This window comes from Nothoprocta perdicaria, unplaced genomic scaffold, assembly GCF_003342845.1.
Source record: "Nothoprocta perdicaria isolate Ctin4 unplaced genomic scaffold, notPer1 scaffold_249, whole genome shotgun sequence".
Lineage (NCBI taxonomy): Eukaryota > Metazoa > Chordata > Aves > Tinamiformes > Tinamidae > Nothoprocta > Nothoprocta perdicaria.
The window spans coordinates 921,194-935,239 of NW_020455476.1; the positions used below are offsets into that span (position 1 = coordinate 921,194).

At 45.0% G+C, this 14,046-nt stretch overlaps 1 protein-coding gene across 4 annotated transcripts in view; it reads left to right on the plus strand.

Moving 5' to 3' along the window:
• Positions 1-9,041, plus strand: part of FAM13A (family with sequence similarity 13 member A) — a 51,480-nt gene extending 42,439 nt beyond the window's left edge. For 3 of the 4 annotated variants that reach the window (XM_026039988.1, XM_026039990.1, XM_026039991.1), the window contains 5 exons: positions 1,486-1,581; positions 3,145-3,228; positions 6,092-6,288; positions 6,432-6,533; positions 7,570-9,041. In XM_026039988.1, coding sequence (XP_025895773.1) covers positions 1,486-1,581; positions 3,145-3,228; positions 6,092-6,288; positions 6,432-6,533; positions 7,570-7,696 — 606 coding nt within the window. In that variant the 3' untranslated portion in view covers positions 7,697-9,041. The remainder of the gene's footprint in view (positions 1-1,485; positions 1,582-3,144; positions 3,229-6,091; positions 6,289-6,431; positions 6,534-7,569) is intronic. The other variant, XM_026039989.1, reaches the window with a different exon arrangement.
• The last annotated feature ends 5,005 nt before the right edge of the window (positions 9,042-14,046 follow it).

Genomic DNA, 14,046 nt, shown 5'->3' on the forward strand with positions numbered 1-14,046 from the left:
CCCTCCCTCCCTCCCTCCCTCCCTCTCTCTTCCTCTCTCTTCCTCTCTCTTCCTCTCTCCAGAGCAGAGGTATTTATCTTCCTTGAAGTATCAGCAACTAAAGGCTTGGTTCTCAACCTCAGCTGAGACTTCCTGAGCCAACAGTAATGCTATGCCTCATGTTATACTAGCCCCTAACATAGCAAAGCTAGGAAAGACACGAGCCCAATAGGCTAGCATATTTTCCAGTTTTATGCTTGATTAAGGTTAATTGGTTGCAGGAAAAAAAGAAAGGAAAAACAGTTTGGAACAGCTTGCTAGTCTGTATGGTCTAATGCAGATACTTAGCTCTCCTCTTCCTATTGCAGAAAGGGAGGCTGTAAAAGCCCTCTAAGGGGTGCATTTTCACATGGCAGCTCTTCAGATGCTCTGATGATTAGCAACAGTGAAACGATTTGAGGAAGGTAGGAATTTCATCAGAATTGATTAAAGCTTCCTTTCTTAAGAGCTTTATAATCTCAAGCTAKACCAAAGATCTAGTGGAAAGACAGTCCCTAGATGTAGATGAAACAATGCTGAATGCAAAGGAGGAGTATGATCAGTTTAGTTCTGTCGAGTGTTTTGTTTGTTTTCCAACCCTTCTAGCAAGATAGATCCCCACTTCCTTACTACTAGTACTTAGTTGAACAAACTTTTACTTTCCTTCACTGGCTGTTGTCTGTTATGGGATTAGGTCTTCCCTTCTGCACTTTGAGTACCACTGAGATTTTCTGCTTAGCTTAAAGTTGAATCAATGCCAGAAGCTGRCAGAAGCTGAAGCTGACAAAAGCAATTCTCAAACTGAGGAGGAGAGTTCAGTGTACAGCTAGGAGGAGTGGGGTTAGGGTCAGAGAAGCTGGTAGCAACATGGTAGCTCTTCTTCCCAACAGAGCTTCTTGGAGGAAGGGTGGAAGCAAAAGGTAAGGAATTAAAAAGAACTGCTGGCTTTGAGAGGGAAGTACAAGGAGGAATGAAGTGGGAAATCAGATTGTGTGACTTCTGTGAAGTTGGTAGGTTAACTCTCCCTAGGAAAGTCTCTCTGGGGAGACAGACATTTCTTGCAGCTTCTTTCTCATTTCCTGGGTCATAAATGGTGCCTCTGAGGTCTCTGCCACAAGACTGAGTGTAGGAAGCCTCATGTTGGGCCTGACAATGCTAGACATGATTGCAAGCACAGAGTAGTGGCTCTATGGCTGGTTTTGTGCAGTGGACACATGGTACATAAGCTGGTCCTTTCGAATCTTCTGTCTCACACATATGCATTACAAGACATCTACAGCATGGGTGGTGCTGAGCACTGGTTGAGGAGCACCCACAATTCCAATTTCCATGTTGTTGCTACTGAACTGTTGTCCTTGTAAATTTCCCTACAAGCTCCCTCTGACTAACAGTGATTACAGGAACATTAGGGAGTGGAGTATCTGCTGCAGGCTTGTTTCACAGATCTTATTTCTTATTCTTTTTCAGGTAACCAAAAATGAACGACAAGTGATGAAGCCATTATATGACAGATATCGCTTGATCAAACAGATCCTCTCCAGGGCCAACACCATTCCTATTATTGTGAGTAGAACCGTCTTGTAGGAGCTATTTTTTTGCTTTGGAGTTAGAAAACAGGGCATTAACCACACCTCTGCATATGGCACAGTCACGGAGGCCAACTCCCAGGCTCCCTTATCACCCAAAGATTAAGTAAATAAGAGTGAACTGTTGACATTCAGGATGAAGTCAGCCAAGGGTGAAGCCGGTCAAGGGACTCTAGTGCCCAMCCATGATCATGGGGCACATCTCACCTCATATTGTTTCTCCTCTTTCCATTGGGCTGCTGCTATTTCATCACCCTGTGTTTGGCTACAGCCTCCCTTCCCTTTCCTTAATAGTCTGCCCTTGGAGCTGTAGGCCTTCATGTTGGTTGGTTACACGTGACAAAATATTGTATTTTCATAGACTTGTGTGGGTCCTACAGCGGGTGAGATTCCAGTCGGCTGAAAGGTGACAGCAGCCTCAGAGCACTTGGCTTGTATTAAAGAGGTGCTGCAAGTGGCAGATATTTCCTAATTTGGGATGATGCTCTGGCAAGGAAGGACTGACAATAGCAGGGAATCCAGTACATTCCTCTAGTGAGCAACATATCTCCAGTTTTATACAACTTGTGTACAAAACTTTTAAAAATATACATTTGACTTAAAAACTATATAGAGAATCCTTTCAGCCTGTCTGTAGARAAAGAATTGTTTTATCTTGGTTGCTGCTTGCTCTGTCTGTCACGTATGACCCCTTACTCTTTTGCAGTTACCAGGCAGCCCTAGAGTCCTGGCTGCCGGTTTTTGTAGATRGCCTGCTGAAGTGAACGGACAGGCACAGCTTTACTCAGTGCAGTCAGACACACGGAGAAGTGTGTTTTTCTGCACAGTGGAAGGTGGTCCTGCATTTAAAACAAAACAAAAAGCTCTTTTTTGAGTATGCAAAATACTCCCCAGAGCGTGCAGTGAAGATAGCCTTGGCAGTCGGAAGGAAGAAACCCTCTAGCTGTGCACGAGCAGTTTGAGGTCTAAGTGAACTCAAGTCCAGTTTAGAGACAAACTCAAAATCCCAGTGTTGCTAGCAAAGGAAAACAGTTTTCCCTAACCGCTCTGACAAGAGCTGTGAGAGGTTCCTGCTGAGTCTGGAGACCTTTGAAAACCCGTATCTATGTCTTGAGGCACTTTAGTGAGAAATGAGGCTCCTGGAAAGCAGGCCTGGAGAGTTTAGCTGGGCTTACACCATACATGTGCAGAGCCAACCAAATGTTGTGTGTGTGTGTGCCTCAGGCTAGGGGTTATTTTCTTGCAGCCTTTACTTTGTAGTTCCTGCCCAGCTAGTATTCCAGCACCAGACATTCTGCTTACACATGTTTGGCACTGAAGTCCCTTGCTAAGCAACATTTTGAGAGAAAACAGTCCAAGCTTCGAGAGATTTGCCAAGAATATTTTTCTTCTTTAAGAAATAGATTTCTCTTGATGGTCTGGCCATGAGCTGAGAGAGTGCGAGTGAGTAAGTGAGTGAGAATGAGCTGAGAGTAGGAGAGCAGGCTGTGGAGGAGAAAAGGGTTCATAAATGTAACATACTTGTTAACACCTGTCACAGGGTTCCCCCTCCAGCAAGCGGAGAAGCCCTTTGCTGCAGCCAATTATCGAGGGTGAAACAGCTTCCTTCTTCAAGGAGATAAAGGTGAAGACCTCCAGCTGCTAACTAATTGCTCAGTTTGCATCAGTTCTCCCCTCCTACCAATGAAAGAGAATGGTTGATTGATCGATTGGTTGTTTTTTTCCATCAGTGTTGATTTTTTGCAGTGTCTTCCTGAAAAATCAGTAGCTGCTTTAAGCCTCGCCAGTTCTGAACAAATTCTTCCCTCTGTTGTTGTAGATCAGACTACAGTATTTCCGTGGCTTTGCATACTTTCCCTTCCTTCTCCTTCCCCCTGCCTCCTGCACATAATACATTTTATTTTGCCAAAGACTCACAATTACCCATTGCATCTTGGTGTTTTTCTTTCTTTCTAATAATGCTGACCTGTTTTGTGGTAGTTTCTCTCACTCCAAAGCTCTGTGGCTTGCACACAGCACCGTGGCTGGAATGGGAATGAGCTCTCACAGAACTAACACTCGCACGTGGAGCCAACCAGGGAACTTTCGGGATCCATACCTTCTCCCATTCACATGCTTATTTTATCCAGGGCTCTTTTCTCCCGCCTTGTAAGAGGTATTCCTAAAAAGGGCAGCACTAGGACTGGAGTCAGAACAACTCGGGTCTGCTAGGTAACACACGGTCGGGTTTGGATGACGGGTTCATTACGTTCCTTTCTTGGGCTGCTGGGGGGTTCTCAGTGCTGCAGGCTGCCGTGGCACTACTGGGTCCTCTGAGGAGCAAAGTCAGCCAGATGTAGCATTTTGGCACCAAGGTCTAGATGGGAGATACACTGCCCTTTCCTTCCAAGAGACCCCTTGACAGGAGGCTCGTTCCTGAGCTGCCGGCCACGGAAATTGTGGCCCGAGCGACCAGGCTGTGCGCGAGGCTCTGCAGCGAGACGTGTCCTGCCGCGCCGACCCTCGCCAGCTGCCCGCGCGCGTGGGCGTCTGCAAGGAGGAGGCTGCTGCCGCGTGGGGCCTGCACACACACCCTGCTTGTGGCCCTGCGCTGCTGGCTGCACCACGCAGCAGCTCCTGCTTTGGAGCCCCAGAGACATCCCTGAAAACCAAGAGCACAGTTTTAGCAGCTAGGACAACTAGCAAATCCCTCGCCCACGCAGCAGCGGCGGCCGCTCTGCCGCCTTGGTCCTGGCCGCCGTGCGGGGCAGCCGRCGCCGCGGGCTGCGCATGGCTGTGACCCAACCTGACATTGTCTGCAGGGTTTAAAATAGTACGTGACTGCAGTCACAGCACCAGTGGGCCTCTTGAAAATAGTACGTGACTGCAGTGGGCTCAGCTTTATGCCTTCTACTGCAGCTACGTGGTTTACTTTTGGAGAAATGGACTCATCTGACCATATGCTAAATACTGCTTTAACTTACACCAGTTCCCTGCAGATTTGCCTGAGATGTTTTCAAACTTTTTGGTATCTTTGTTGTTGTTGCTGCTGCTATTCAGAGATTCTTGTTTTCCAACTCATCTTTTCTTCCCCCTCAAGCCTCCATCTCGGCTGCAGTTCTCAGCCTGTGGCTTTGCATTAYAGTTTGCAGCCTAGAGCTCTTTGCCAAGGAGGAAACCCTGGGCAAACTGTGGCCTCATGCTAATGTGTGCATTTAAACGTCATTGATTTGGAGTGTTTAACAGGCATGCTGTGAAATGCCACTGACTCCCAGTGTCCCATTTTCCTTTGGGCTTAGGTGTGGGAGAAATCTGTTAGAATTAATTGAACTATTAGCAAGGAATCTGCAGGAGAAAAGTGAAGAGCTTCTTTGGATCCCCATGTAATGGTATATTTTTGGCATATACTTGGAGATTTCTGTGATAATAGATAATAGCCCTCAGAAGTTTTTCAAGCTATGTATATGTTTAGATCCTTCCTCWTTAGAGTTGCATGGATATCAAAATTGTTTTTTGATTTTTGTTCTTGACAAGAACACTTATCTTTGCTAGCGTTTATTATATTCTTCTAATGTTCATGCCTTATTCTTTGTATTAAGGCTGAAAACTGCCTCCAGGAAATGTCTCTTTAAGTAAGAGAAAGCTGAGCACTGAAAATCCCAGTGATATCTGGACATTGTCCCAGGACAAGCTCTACGTTGCGAAAGTTGTGAATTAGCAAATACCAAGTGCAGCAGAGACACTTCCAAGTGTTGTGCCTGAAAACCTTGGAAAACGTTTAAGTATGACCAATTCCTCATTGTGCTTTGGGGAATTTGCACTAGACAGTTTTTCCACTCCAGTCTTTAGTGTATTCCAAGTAGATGACGGACATCCAGATCAAGTTAGGCACAGCGGTGCTTTTACAGTCAGCCGTCTCCTACATTGAAGCAGTGATCTGAGCTCATTGATATGTACGATAGGTATTGATATGATCACTGTATGAGCGTTTGAGGCCTTGAACTTGCCCTTTAGAAACAGCTGTTAGGCAGCATCCTCAGAAAGCTTCGTGTTTTACCCTSACAACGCGCCTGTTACCGTGACTGCACTGCTGGTAGGTGCATTTGCAGGGAAAGGCAGAGGATGCAGGTTTGCTTTAGAATTTGTRCTTAGTTGATCTACAAGTGTTTTGCATCAGAATTATCAGAATTGCATCAGAATATATTGACTAAACGAAGCAACAGGCTGGTAAGAACTGCAGATTTTGGTTTCACTCAGTGTTGTTGCGCTATGTGTCCTTAATCCATCCGAGTTGGTAGTCACGAGGTTTTCCCATAGAAGCTTTGGGTACAGGGAGTCTTGCTGGTGACACTCTCGTGTACTGCACTGCTTAGCGGTTCCAGTGCTTGCTCCTCTTATCCACTTCTTTCATATCTGTTCCCCAGTGCATGTGGTGAAAGAAGGTGCCTGTTTCTGACAGGGAATGTGTAACCTCTCCTGTTATGGGGGTGATCTGTCCCCCTCTGTAGGAAGAAGAGGAGGGGTCTGAGGAGGACAGCAATCTGAAGCCAGATTTCACAATTACCATGAGAACAGATTTCAATGTACGTAGCTTCTTGGATCAACTAGAAGATGATGCTGATGGCTTTGTTTCCCCCGTGGATGAGAAGATACCGTCAAAAAGCAACCAGGATATGGGGCTTTCAAATCTTCATGAAGCATCTATGTAAGTTCAAATTTCAGGCAAATTTCATAAGATTGTATAGATAAGATTTATAGCATATTAGTACCATATTAGTGTAGATTTAGTCTGTGTTTCCAGCTGTAAATCTCTATTTTCATATGATCTTGTTTATTTAAATCCAACAGCCCTGAACTGTTAGAGCAGCTCCAAGAAGTCAGAGAAGAGAAAAAGCGAATTAGAAAAAAATTGAGAGACTTTGAAGATAATTTTTTCCGACAAAATGGAAGGTAATAATTTCTTAATTATCGTTCTATCTTTCAGCTATTCTTAATCTGTTTGGCATCTAGAGAGAGCTGCAAATATGGAAAGCTCTCTGAATTCACTCATACATATTTCAACAACATCATTATTGTTTTACCCACAGTCATTACAGTTGCCCATTACAGGAATTTTTTTCAAAACCTTTAGGGATTACAGCTCTTTGTGAGAGTTGTCTAGGACAAGCAGTGGGAAGCACAGGTATAAGTGGAGGAAATCAGCTTCCTCCAGCACAATTGATCATAATGATGGAAGAATTGCTCCATGRTAAAAAAAAATTCTTTTTTATTCCTAAGAATATAGTATGTTTAGATCTGTGTTGTACTCTTGCTGTTCAGACACAGGTTTAACAGGCACCTCTGTTTAACTGTGGCTGTGTGTATGTGTTTTGTAATTAGAAATTGTCCCTCGTGAATGACCYGATAAAAGGATTTAAGATATATATGTTCTTTAAATTATCCAGTTAACTTTTAGCCACCAGCATCATCCTTAGAGGTTTTTGTAAAATCATTAAAAATTTGAGACAGTTTCACATCAGCTAACATATCTGACCYGATCAGGTATCTTGCTCCCTTTCACAGATAGGTGCATGCATTGAACTGCTGTGGTTCCCAGCGGGAAGCCGCTGTATTTTATTTTGCTCTGCTGGTTCCTGTAATTGAATGAGYTGTGGGRGGTTGYTTGTTTGTTTTGTTTTTTGTTGTTTGTTTTCTTTTTCTCAGCTTTTGTGTAGAGGCAGTGAAGTAGGGCGTGTTCCAAGTAAGATTTCGCATTTTGTTTAGTGAGATTGTGCCCAGCCTCAATATGCAGGTATCCTACATTTCATTGGAGTAGCTTGTGTGCCTCCCACCTGYTTAGGTTTTGTTTTTCTCCCTCAAAATATGAAAATATTGATTCTGTGCTGTGTTGGGGAGCAGAGGAGGGGGAGCTGCTCTGCCGCCAGCAGGGAGCGAGGGGAGCTCTGCGGGTGCGGGAGGGCTCATGGCCACCTCTCTCTCCCACCAGGAATGTGCAGAAAGAAGATCGCACTCCTATGGCAGAAGAATACAACGAATACAAGCAGGTTAAGGCCAAGCTGAGGCTGCTGGAGGTCCTGATCAGTAAAAGAGATATTAGCTCCAAGATCATGTAAACRAGGAGATTGTTTTCGCCAGTAAATGAAAAGAGACCGCGCCAAACGGACAAATGCATGAAGCAAATGCAGCAGAAGCCTGGCTGGGGAGGGCTGAGGAGCTCTCTGGGAAATAAAAGGCCATTCCTAGMGGTGGGGGGGAGGAAGGGTGACTTTCCATCACTCTTGGGACTTGCTATTGTCCTCTCTGTCTGCAGGTCAAATGCCCAAATGGAATTTGTAAGTGTAGGAGATGTGATGCTGCACTCAGCAACGGCACTGAGGGGATCCTTCCGTTTTGATTTGCTTACAGATCCTGTAACATTTAGAATATCAAAGCCACGCTTGCTTTAATTTTTTTTTTCCACAGGATATCATAGCAAGASGCAAATTAGGATGAATCGTGATTAAATCCTCAAATACCTTCCACTTGAGTTTACCRGACAAGTACGCTGACGGATGTAACAGGAGGGCACAGGTCAGATGCAGCTGGCACTAAGACTGTTCTCCCATAGCTACATTAAAGGTTAGCTCAGACTTTCAACCTGACCATTTGGAGTGCAGCCTCTTCAGTCACCCCATATAAATGGCTGGAAGACTGTCTTGGTCAGAGCCCAGAGCTGGTGTGAGTTACAGTTCTGCCAAGGCTGGAATTGGGTTTTCTTCCCACTTTTTTAACTGGTAATTCAGTTGTAGTAGAATGAAGTATCTACATGTAGTRGGAATAACAAAGGAAGTGAGCTGTTCGGCAGCACACTCGCCTTCTTGATCCACTTGGAAGGTGATACTGTAACGTTATGGCTGTGTTTGGGCGACGAGGAAGAAAGAAGTTTTAACAGCTGCAAGTCCAAATCCCCTGGGATCTTGGTATCTGCTCAAATAAATCTCTGGGATCAAGTATCTGGGAGAGAGGCTCCATTAATCCAGGTGCTTCATCATCTGATGCTGACATAAGATCCTGAGCTGAATGGGGCAAGTACTTGGCAGCCCAGCTTTTGTTCCTTGGCGCACGCAGTCAGTGGGGCTGTGGTGTGCGGTGCTGCCGGTGTGACTGCGGSGCACAGAGCACATGAGAGCCCAGGATACTGCAGGGAACTGAAAGCCGAGAACCACGTTCTGCCCATGCCATGGTCAGTTTGTCAGGTGCAGGTTTTGGCTATTACCTATTTTAAGGTTTGTTTAGGCCCCTCAGGAAAGAAAGTCTTGGGATAACTACAGGAAAGAAAGTCTTGGGATAACTATAGACACTTGGTTCAGATCCTTGATGTCAGACAGTTTTTGCATGGAGGAGTAAAAGGCAAGGAGGTTGAAAATGTGTGAAGTAGTTGAGAGCTCCCAGGTCTGTGGGGCCATCTGGGCTCTGCCTCGCGCTCCCCAGCATGCACAAATTCACACAGCCCAGAGCCAGGGCGGGACACACAACTTGTGGGAGCAGGACTCAACCTTGGTGTCGCAGGGAGCGTTTCTGTTCATTGTGTCCCTTGTGTGAGTCCCTGGGCGAGCTCACGTGCTCCAGCAGGAAGGCTGCAGTGAAACGCAGTGCCCGTGCTTGCGTACRTGGCAGCCACAGAGGCGAGAGGCGAGTTCCCCCGCGGAGCCACAAATACATCTATTTTGGTTGTGCTACCTAGAACCGTTTCCCTCCACTTGGTGCCCTGTGTTAATCCTTGCTAAAACTGATGCTGGAGCCATTTTGATCTCCCAGGAGCCCATAAGCTCTTCAAAAAATAACRTTTTCCTTTTGCTTTTACACGTGCCCATCAGTAGTGTGATTGGGTGCGTGCAGCAGCATTAATCTGTTAGTGGCAGCAGTGGAAGTGTTGACAGTGGCAGCAGTAGAAGCGTTGACAGGGAGGACTTTCTGTGCTGTTTCCTGCTCATTGCAGAATTGCTGTTTGTATATAAGACCAGTGTAGGCTGAACTTTATATTTCTGAAGAGCTACTGCTGCCGTGGGGGGCCCAGCTCGGYCACGCGCTGCAGGCACATGGGGCGAGGTTGTGCCTCAAGCTCGTGCCTCGAGCTCGGCCCCCTTTGCGGAGTCCCAGCACCTCTGGGTGTCTTGGAGGAGGACATGAGTTCTTGCCTTTCCACTCATACATTTTCCAGTGGGCCAAGACTTGCTGCAAATAGTTTTCTCTACTTCCTTTTTCAAAGCCTGTTTGCACTGTGTACTGATAAATTAACTGTTAGGGTGGGGTTGGCCCCGACAAATCTTGATACATGATAGGTAGTGACAGTCCATTTTATTTGAAACCGGTGAGATTGTAGCATTTTCTGGATGCTTAGTTACTGCTGTTTACATGCATAATACTAGAATTTCAGATAGCTTATATGAAATGTAAGTACAATTATGCACTTTAGAGAGTTTATATTTTTGAAGTTTGAAAGCTAAAAGTAACAAAACCTATTATCTGAAATTGTACATTAAAAATGGACACAGTTGGCCATCTCTCTTGTTGAAGCTGTTGGCAAAAATTCCTCACTTGCTGAGTCGTGAAGGAGACTGCGAGGAAGGGCCATCCCAAACAACAGGAGAAATTTAAAATCCCAGTTGTGGAGAGGTATGTACAAGTACTCAGCTTTCTGCCCAGGGTTTAAGAGACTGGAACTCCCCTCTTCCCAGGACAAGAAAGGATGAGGGCTGCACATGATGAGGGCCAAAAGACTAAGCTCTGACATACACTGGTGTCTTTGTATCACCCACAAATGATCTGAAAAATTAGCCAAGGGTTTCCTGCTAATCACAGAATAGCAGCAAATAGTGTTTGCCCTGCAACACTCCTTTAAATCAATCCAAGCAACAGTTTTCTGATGAATAATCAGTTTTCCTGTGTGATTTCACCTGTAGCCATTAGAGTGAACCTGCCAACTGCAATCAAGCTTGACGGGAGAACATGCTAAATGCAAGTGTTTCTGTAAGGTGTGAAGTACTGTACAAATTCTACTTTATGTGATATAAATAAGCTGTTAGTATAAGACAACCTGTTTCCGTGTCACTAGACCACAATGCCTGCTGCAGGCCAGCACTGTGGTCTGTGGGGCCACCGGCTTCCCCAGAGCTGGGGCTTTTCAGACACACGCTGGTGCGTTACCGTCTGCTGGGGTAATAAATGAGATGGGCTGGGTGTGGGCAACACAAAATTGCAAGAGTTAAAGATGGAGAAAAAYGCCTCATTCTCATACCTTGCATTTACTTTTATTGTTTACTCCAGAGTAAAGAGTCAAATAATGGATGCTCATGTTAAAGGTAGTGTAATTAAAGCATTGTAAGCATCATACGCCCTAATYGTTCTGCTAAGACAGGGGTTGTTAGTAGTGGTTTATGCAAGTTTCAGGCGGGAAGTGCCGCCCGCCCGAGTCCTTCCTGGGCACGTCTGCGCAGGGGTCACTGGGCACTTGAAAGGGGAGGGTCTGTGGGGCCCTGTTCTGAGCCGGCACCGGCAGCCAGGGCAGCGGCCGGTTAATGGCACTGGCCCCAAGGCTGGACTCGCTCACATTCTCCATTTCTTGGGGAAAGATCCAAGCATTTTTGACGGTTGAGAGAGGGGATTTGAGTCCAAGTCTGTTCCTCATAGCCAAGGCTTGAAAGGGGAATCAGCTCATTTGTTCACTGGTGGATGGAGAACTTACCTTTGCACTTGGAAATGAAAATASTGGCATATTAGTTGCCAGATCCTAATGTGGGCACCCGCGCAGGAGCAATGCAATAACTTCTTCCTTCCTCTGGCTTTATTTCCTGGGGGGCAAAGCTCCTCAGCACAATCGGTGGAGCTGCAACTGCCTCCTGTCATGGCAGTGGTTACAGGTTCCAATGTCCAAGCTGGAGTTACTGGAATAAATATTCTCAGTACGTGATACAAAAACAGCTGTTGGAAGCAGGACCAGCAGGACAGCTAGAGGCTGCTGCAGCAGGAGAGGAGTCCCCTTGCTATGAGACAGGAACACGTGTGGATGCACCAGCTCCCTTTGTATTTTTCATTTGGAGATGCACGGCTGGCTGCAAAGGTCACGTAGGGACAGACAAATCCCTCCTCCTTACTCTGGAGAGAAGTAGCTGTTAGAAAGAGATGGGCTGTATTAATACTAAATGTGATGCTCTTCTGATAGATATGGYCTTTGCACACTTGGGAGCAAAGGAGTTCAGCCTCTGCACAGGTTTTGTGTTGCAAACATTTAAATAATCCATACAGCTTGAGGTAGGCAATGCTGAGAATGCAATTGGACACTCATTATATATTACATATATAAAATATGTAGACATTTTGCATTTTACTGTTTTCTAATGCTATGCCCATCCAAGAAGAGGCAGTATAGATTTGTGTTACCTTCTTAAAAAGATAGATAGGCTGAATCTGTGATCCACACCAATTAGGCTTAATCAGATTTTTTTCAAAAATGTATTTGAAGCTATTTGTTCCCACGTAAGCCCCACAGATGTGTGTTGATCATCACTGCCTGATGCAGACTTGGTCTGTTGCTGTCCCTCTCTCTGGGCAAGGGGGCAACCACCTTACTCTATAAGGGGGCAAGGCCACCAAGGCCAGTGTGGTTTTGGCCTTGACCATCACAATGTGCAGCGCCCAAGGCCCTGGTGGTTGGGATGTGCAACCRCTTGCCCTGTGTTTCCAGCAATAAAAGCTGCCCCCCTCTGCTGCTCTGCAGCTCACGGGACATGTGGAGAACTTGCCAAGAGCTCCTGGGCTCTGCGCAGCCTCCCCGCGGCCGTGCCGGAGGCATCCAGGGCTGCGCCCACACGGTGGTCAGCGAGCCGCATCCCTGCACGCCTGCATGCACTGGTGAAACAGCTTCTGGTATGTGGCTATGTACATACATCCAACAGGATCTGTTTTCCCAAATGACTGTATATAGTCCCATGTGACTGGGTTGGAGATCTGAAGGCAACAAAACCAGTGGTTGGTGCCTGGCTCTGTTCCAAGGAAATTCTCAACTTGGCAGATGCCATTTGCTCCATGAAGCACCTCCGTCACCCTCCTGCAACCAGTGTATTCCACAGCCCTGGACACCTTAGCAGATTTGGGCTTGGGTCTATGTTTACATGATTGATGTAAGCAAATTTAATTTCTATCTATGGTGTCTTTTAATGTAAATGGATTGACAAATGTTATGTGTACATTTTTGTACATGATTGTATTTTATATAAAACAAGAAAATTAAAGCTATTTTGACTGCACGTGTTTGGGGTCAGTTTGTGTCCAAGTTGTGTCCTGAAGGTAGGTGGACAGACACAATACATCAATATAGGCAACAGGCCCAGCTATAGTTACATGCTATGTACATGTTCCTATACATGTGCTTAGATATGGATTTACACAAAGACACCATCTGCATGAGACCAGAAAACRTATGTACCTAGACACACATGTGGGTATTCTGTTTATTACAGGTATCTACATCAATGTGTGTAGATACCTATACAGCCCYTGGCAGCTGTTAACCTCCACTACAGCAGTGGTTGTGCCAATCTGTCATACTTGTAATGTATAGATCGGACAACGATGGAGAAGTCGCTGTGCACTTTTACATAACTGTGTGAAAAAAGGGAATCTCTAGAGAGTAGTAGCTAAGAAGTTTATGTACATTTATATTGTATACACACACCTCTAATTTTTATTCATATACCACGTAGATATAAGCCAAATACACTGTGCATGACAGCCATACCTGTTCTATATATCTAATGTAGAAAATGCATATTTGTCTACATTCCACAGATATACACACTGTCGGTGGTGTATTATATACATAAGGCATATGTACATAGACCGATCTAGCATACATACCCCAAATCACAAAGGCCTTGGTGGCCTTACCCCCTTACGGAGTAAGGTGGCTCCCCCCTTACCCAGAGAGAGACCATATAGCATATATTTAGCTTTGTGTTCACAAATACCTATATATTATATATAATACTAAAGTGGCATTTACATACATACCTAGGTAGATATATGCTTATATAGAAGATACTGGGAGCATGTGCCCTTCACATAAATATAGGTTACCTATTGGTGTATCTAAAATACACGTCTAAATATATGTGCATGAGAAGTAATATGAATGGGCTGTTAAAAACTTATATACAACATGAATAAAAGGTTGTATATTCATACACAGTATATAACTAAATATGAAATATCCATGGGTGTAGATATAGCGTAGGTATATACTTCCACACTATATATACACACATAGCTGTGAGCATCTGCATACCTACATCTCAGAGATATACAGAAAACAAAAAGGCACTTACCTACATGAAGGTAGGTACTCAAAGGACACCATGGCTACACTACAACACCTACATAATACATACTATATCTTAAATATGCACATCTACATATATTGCATGAT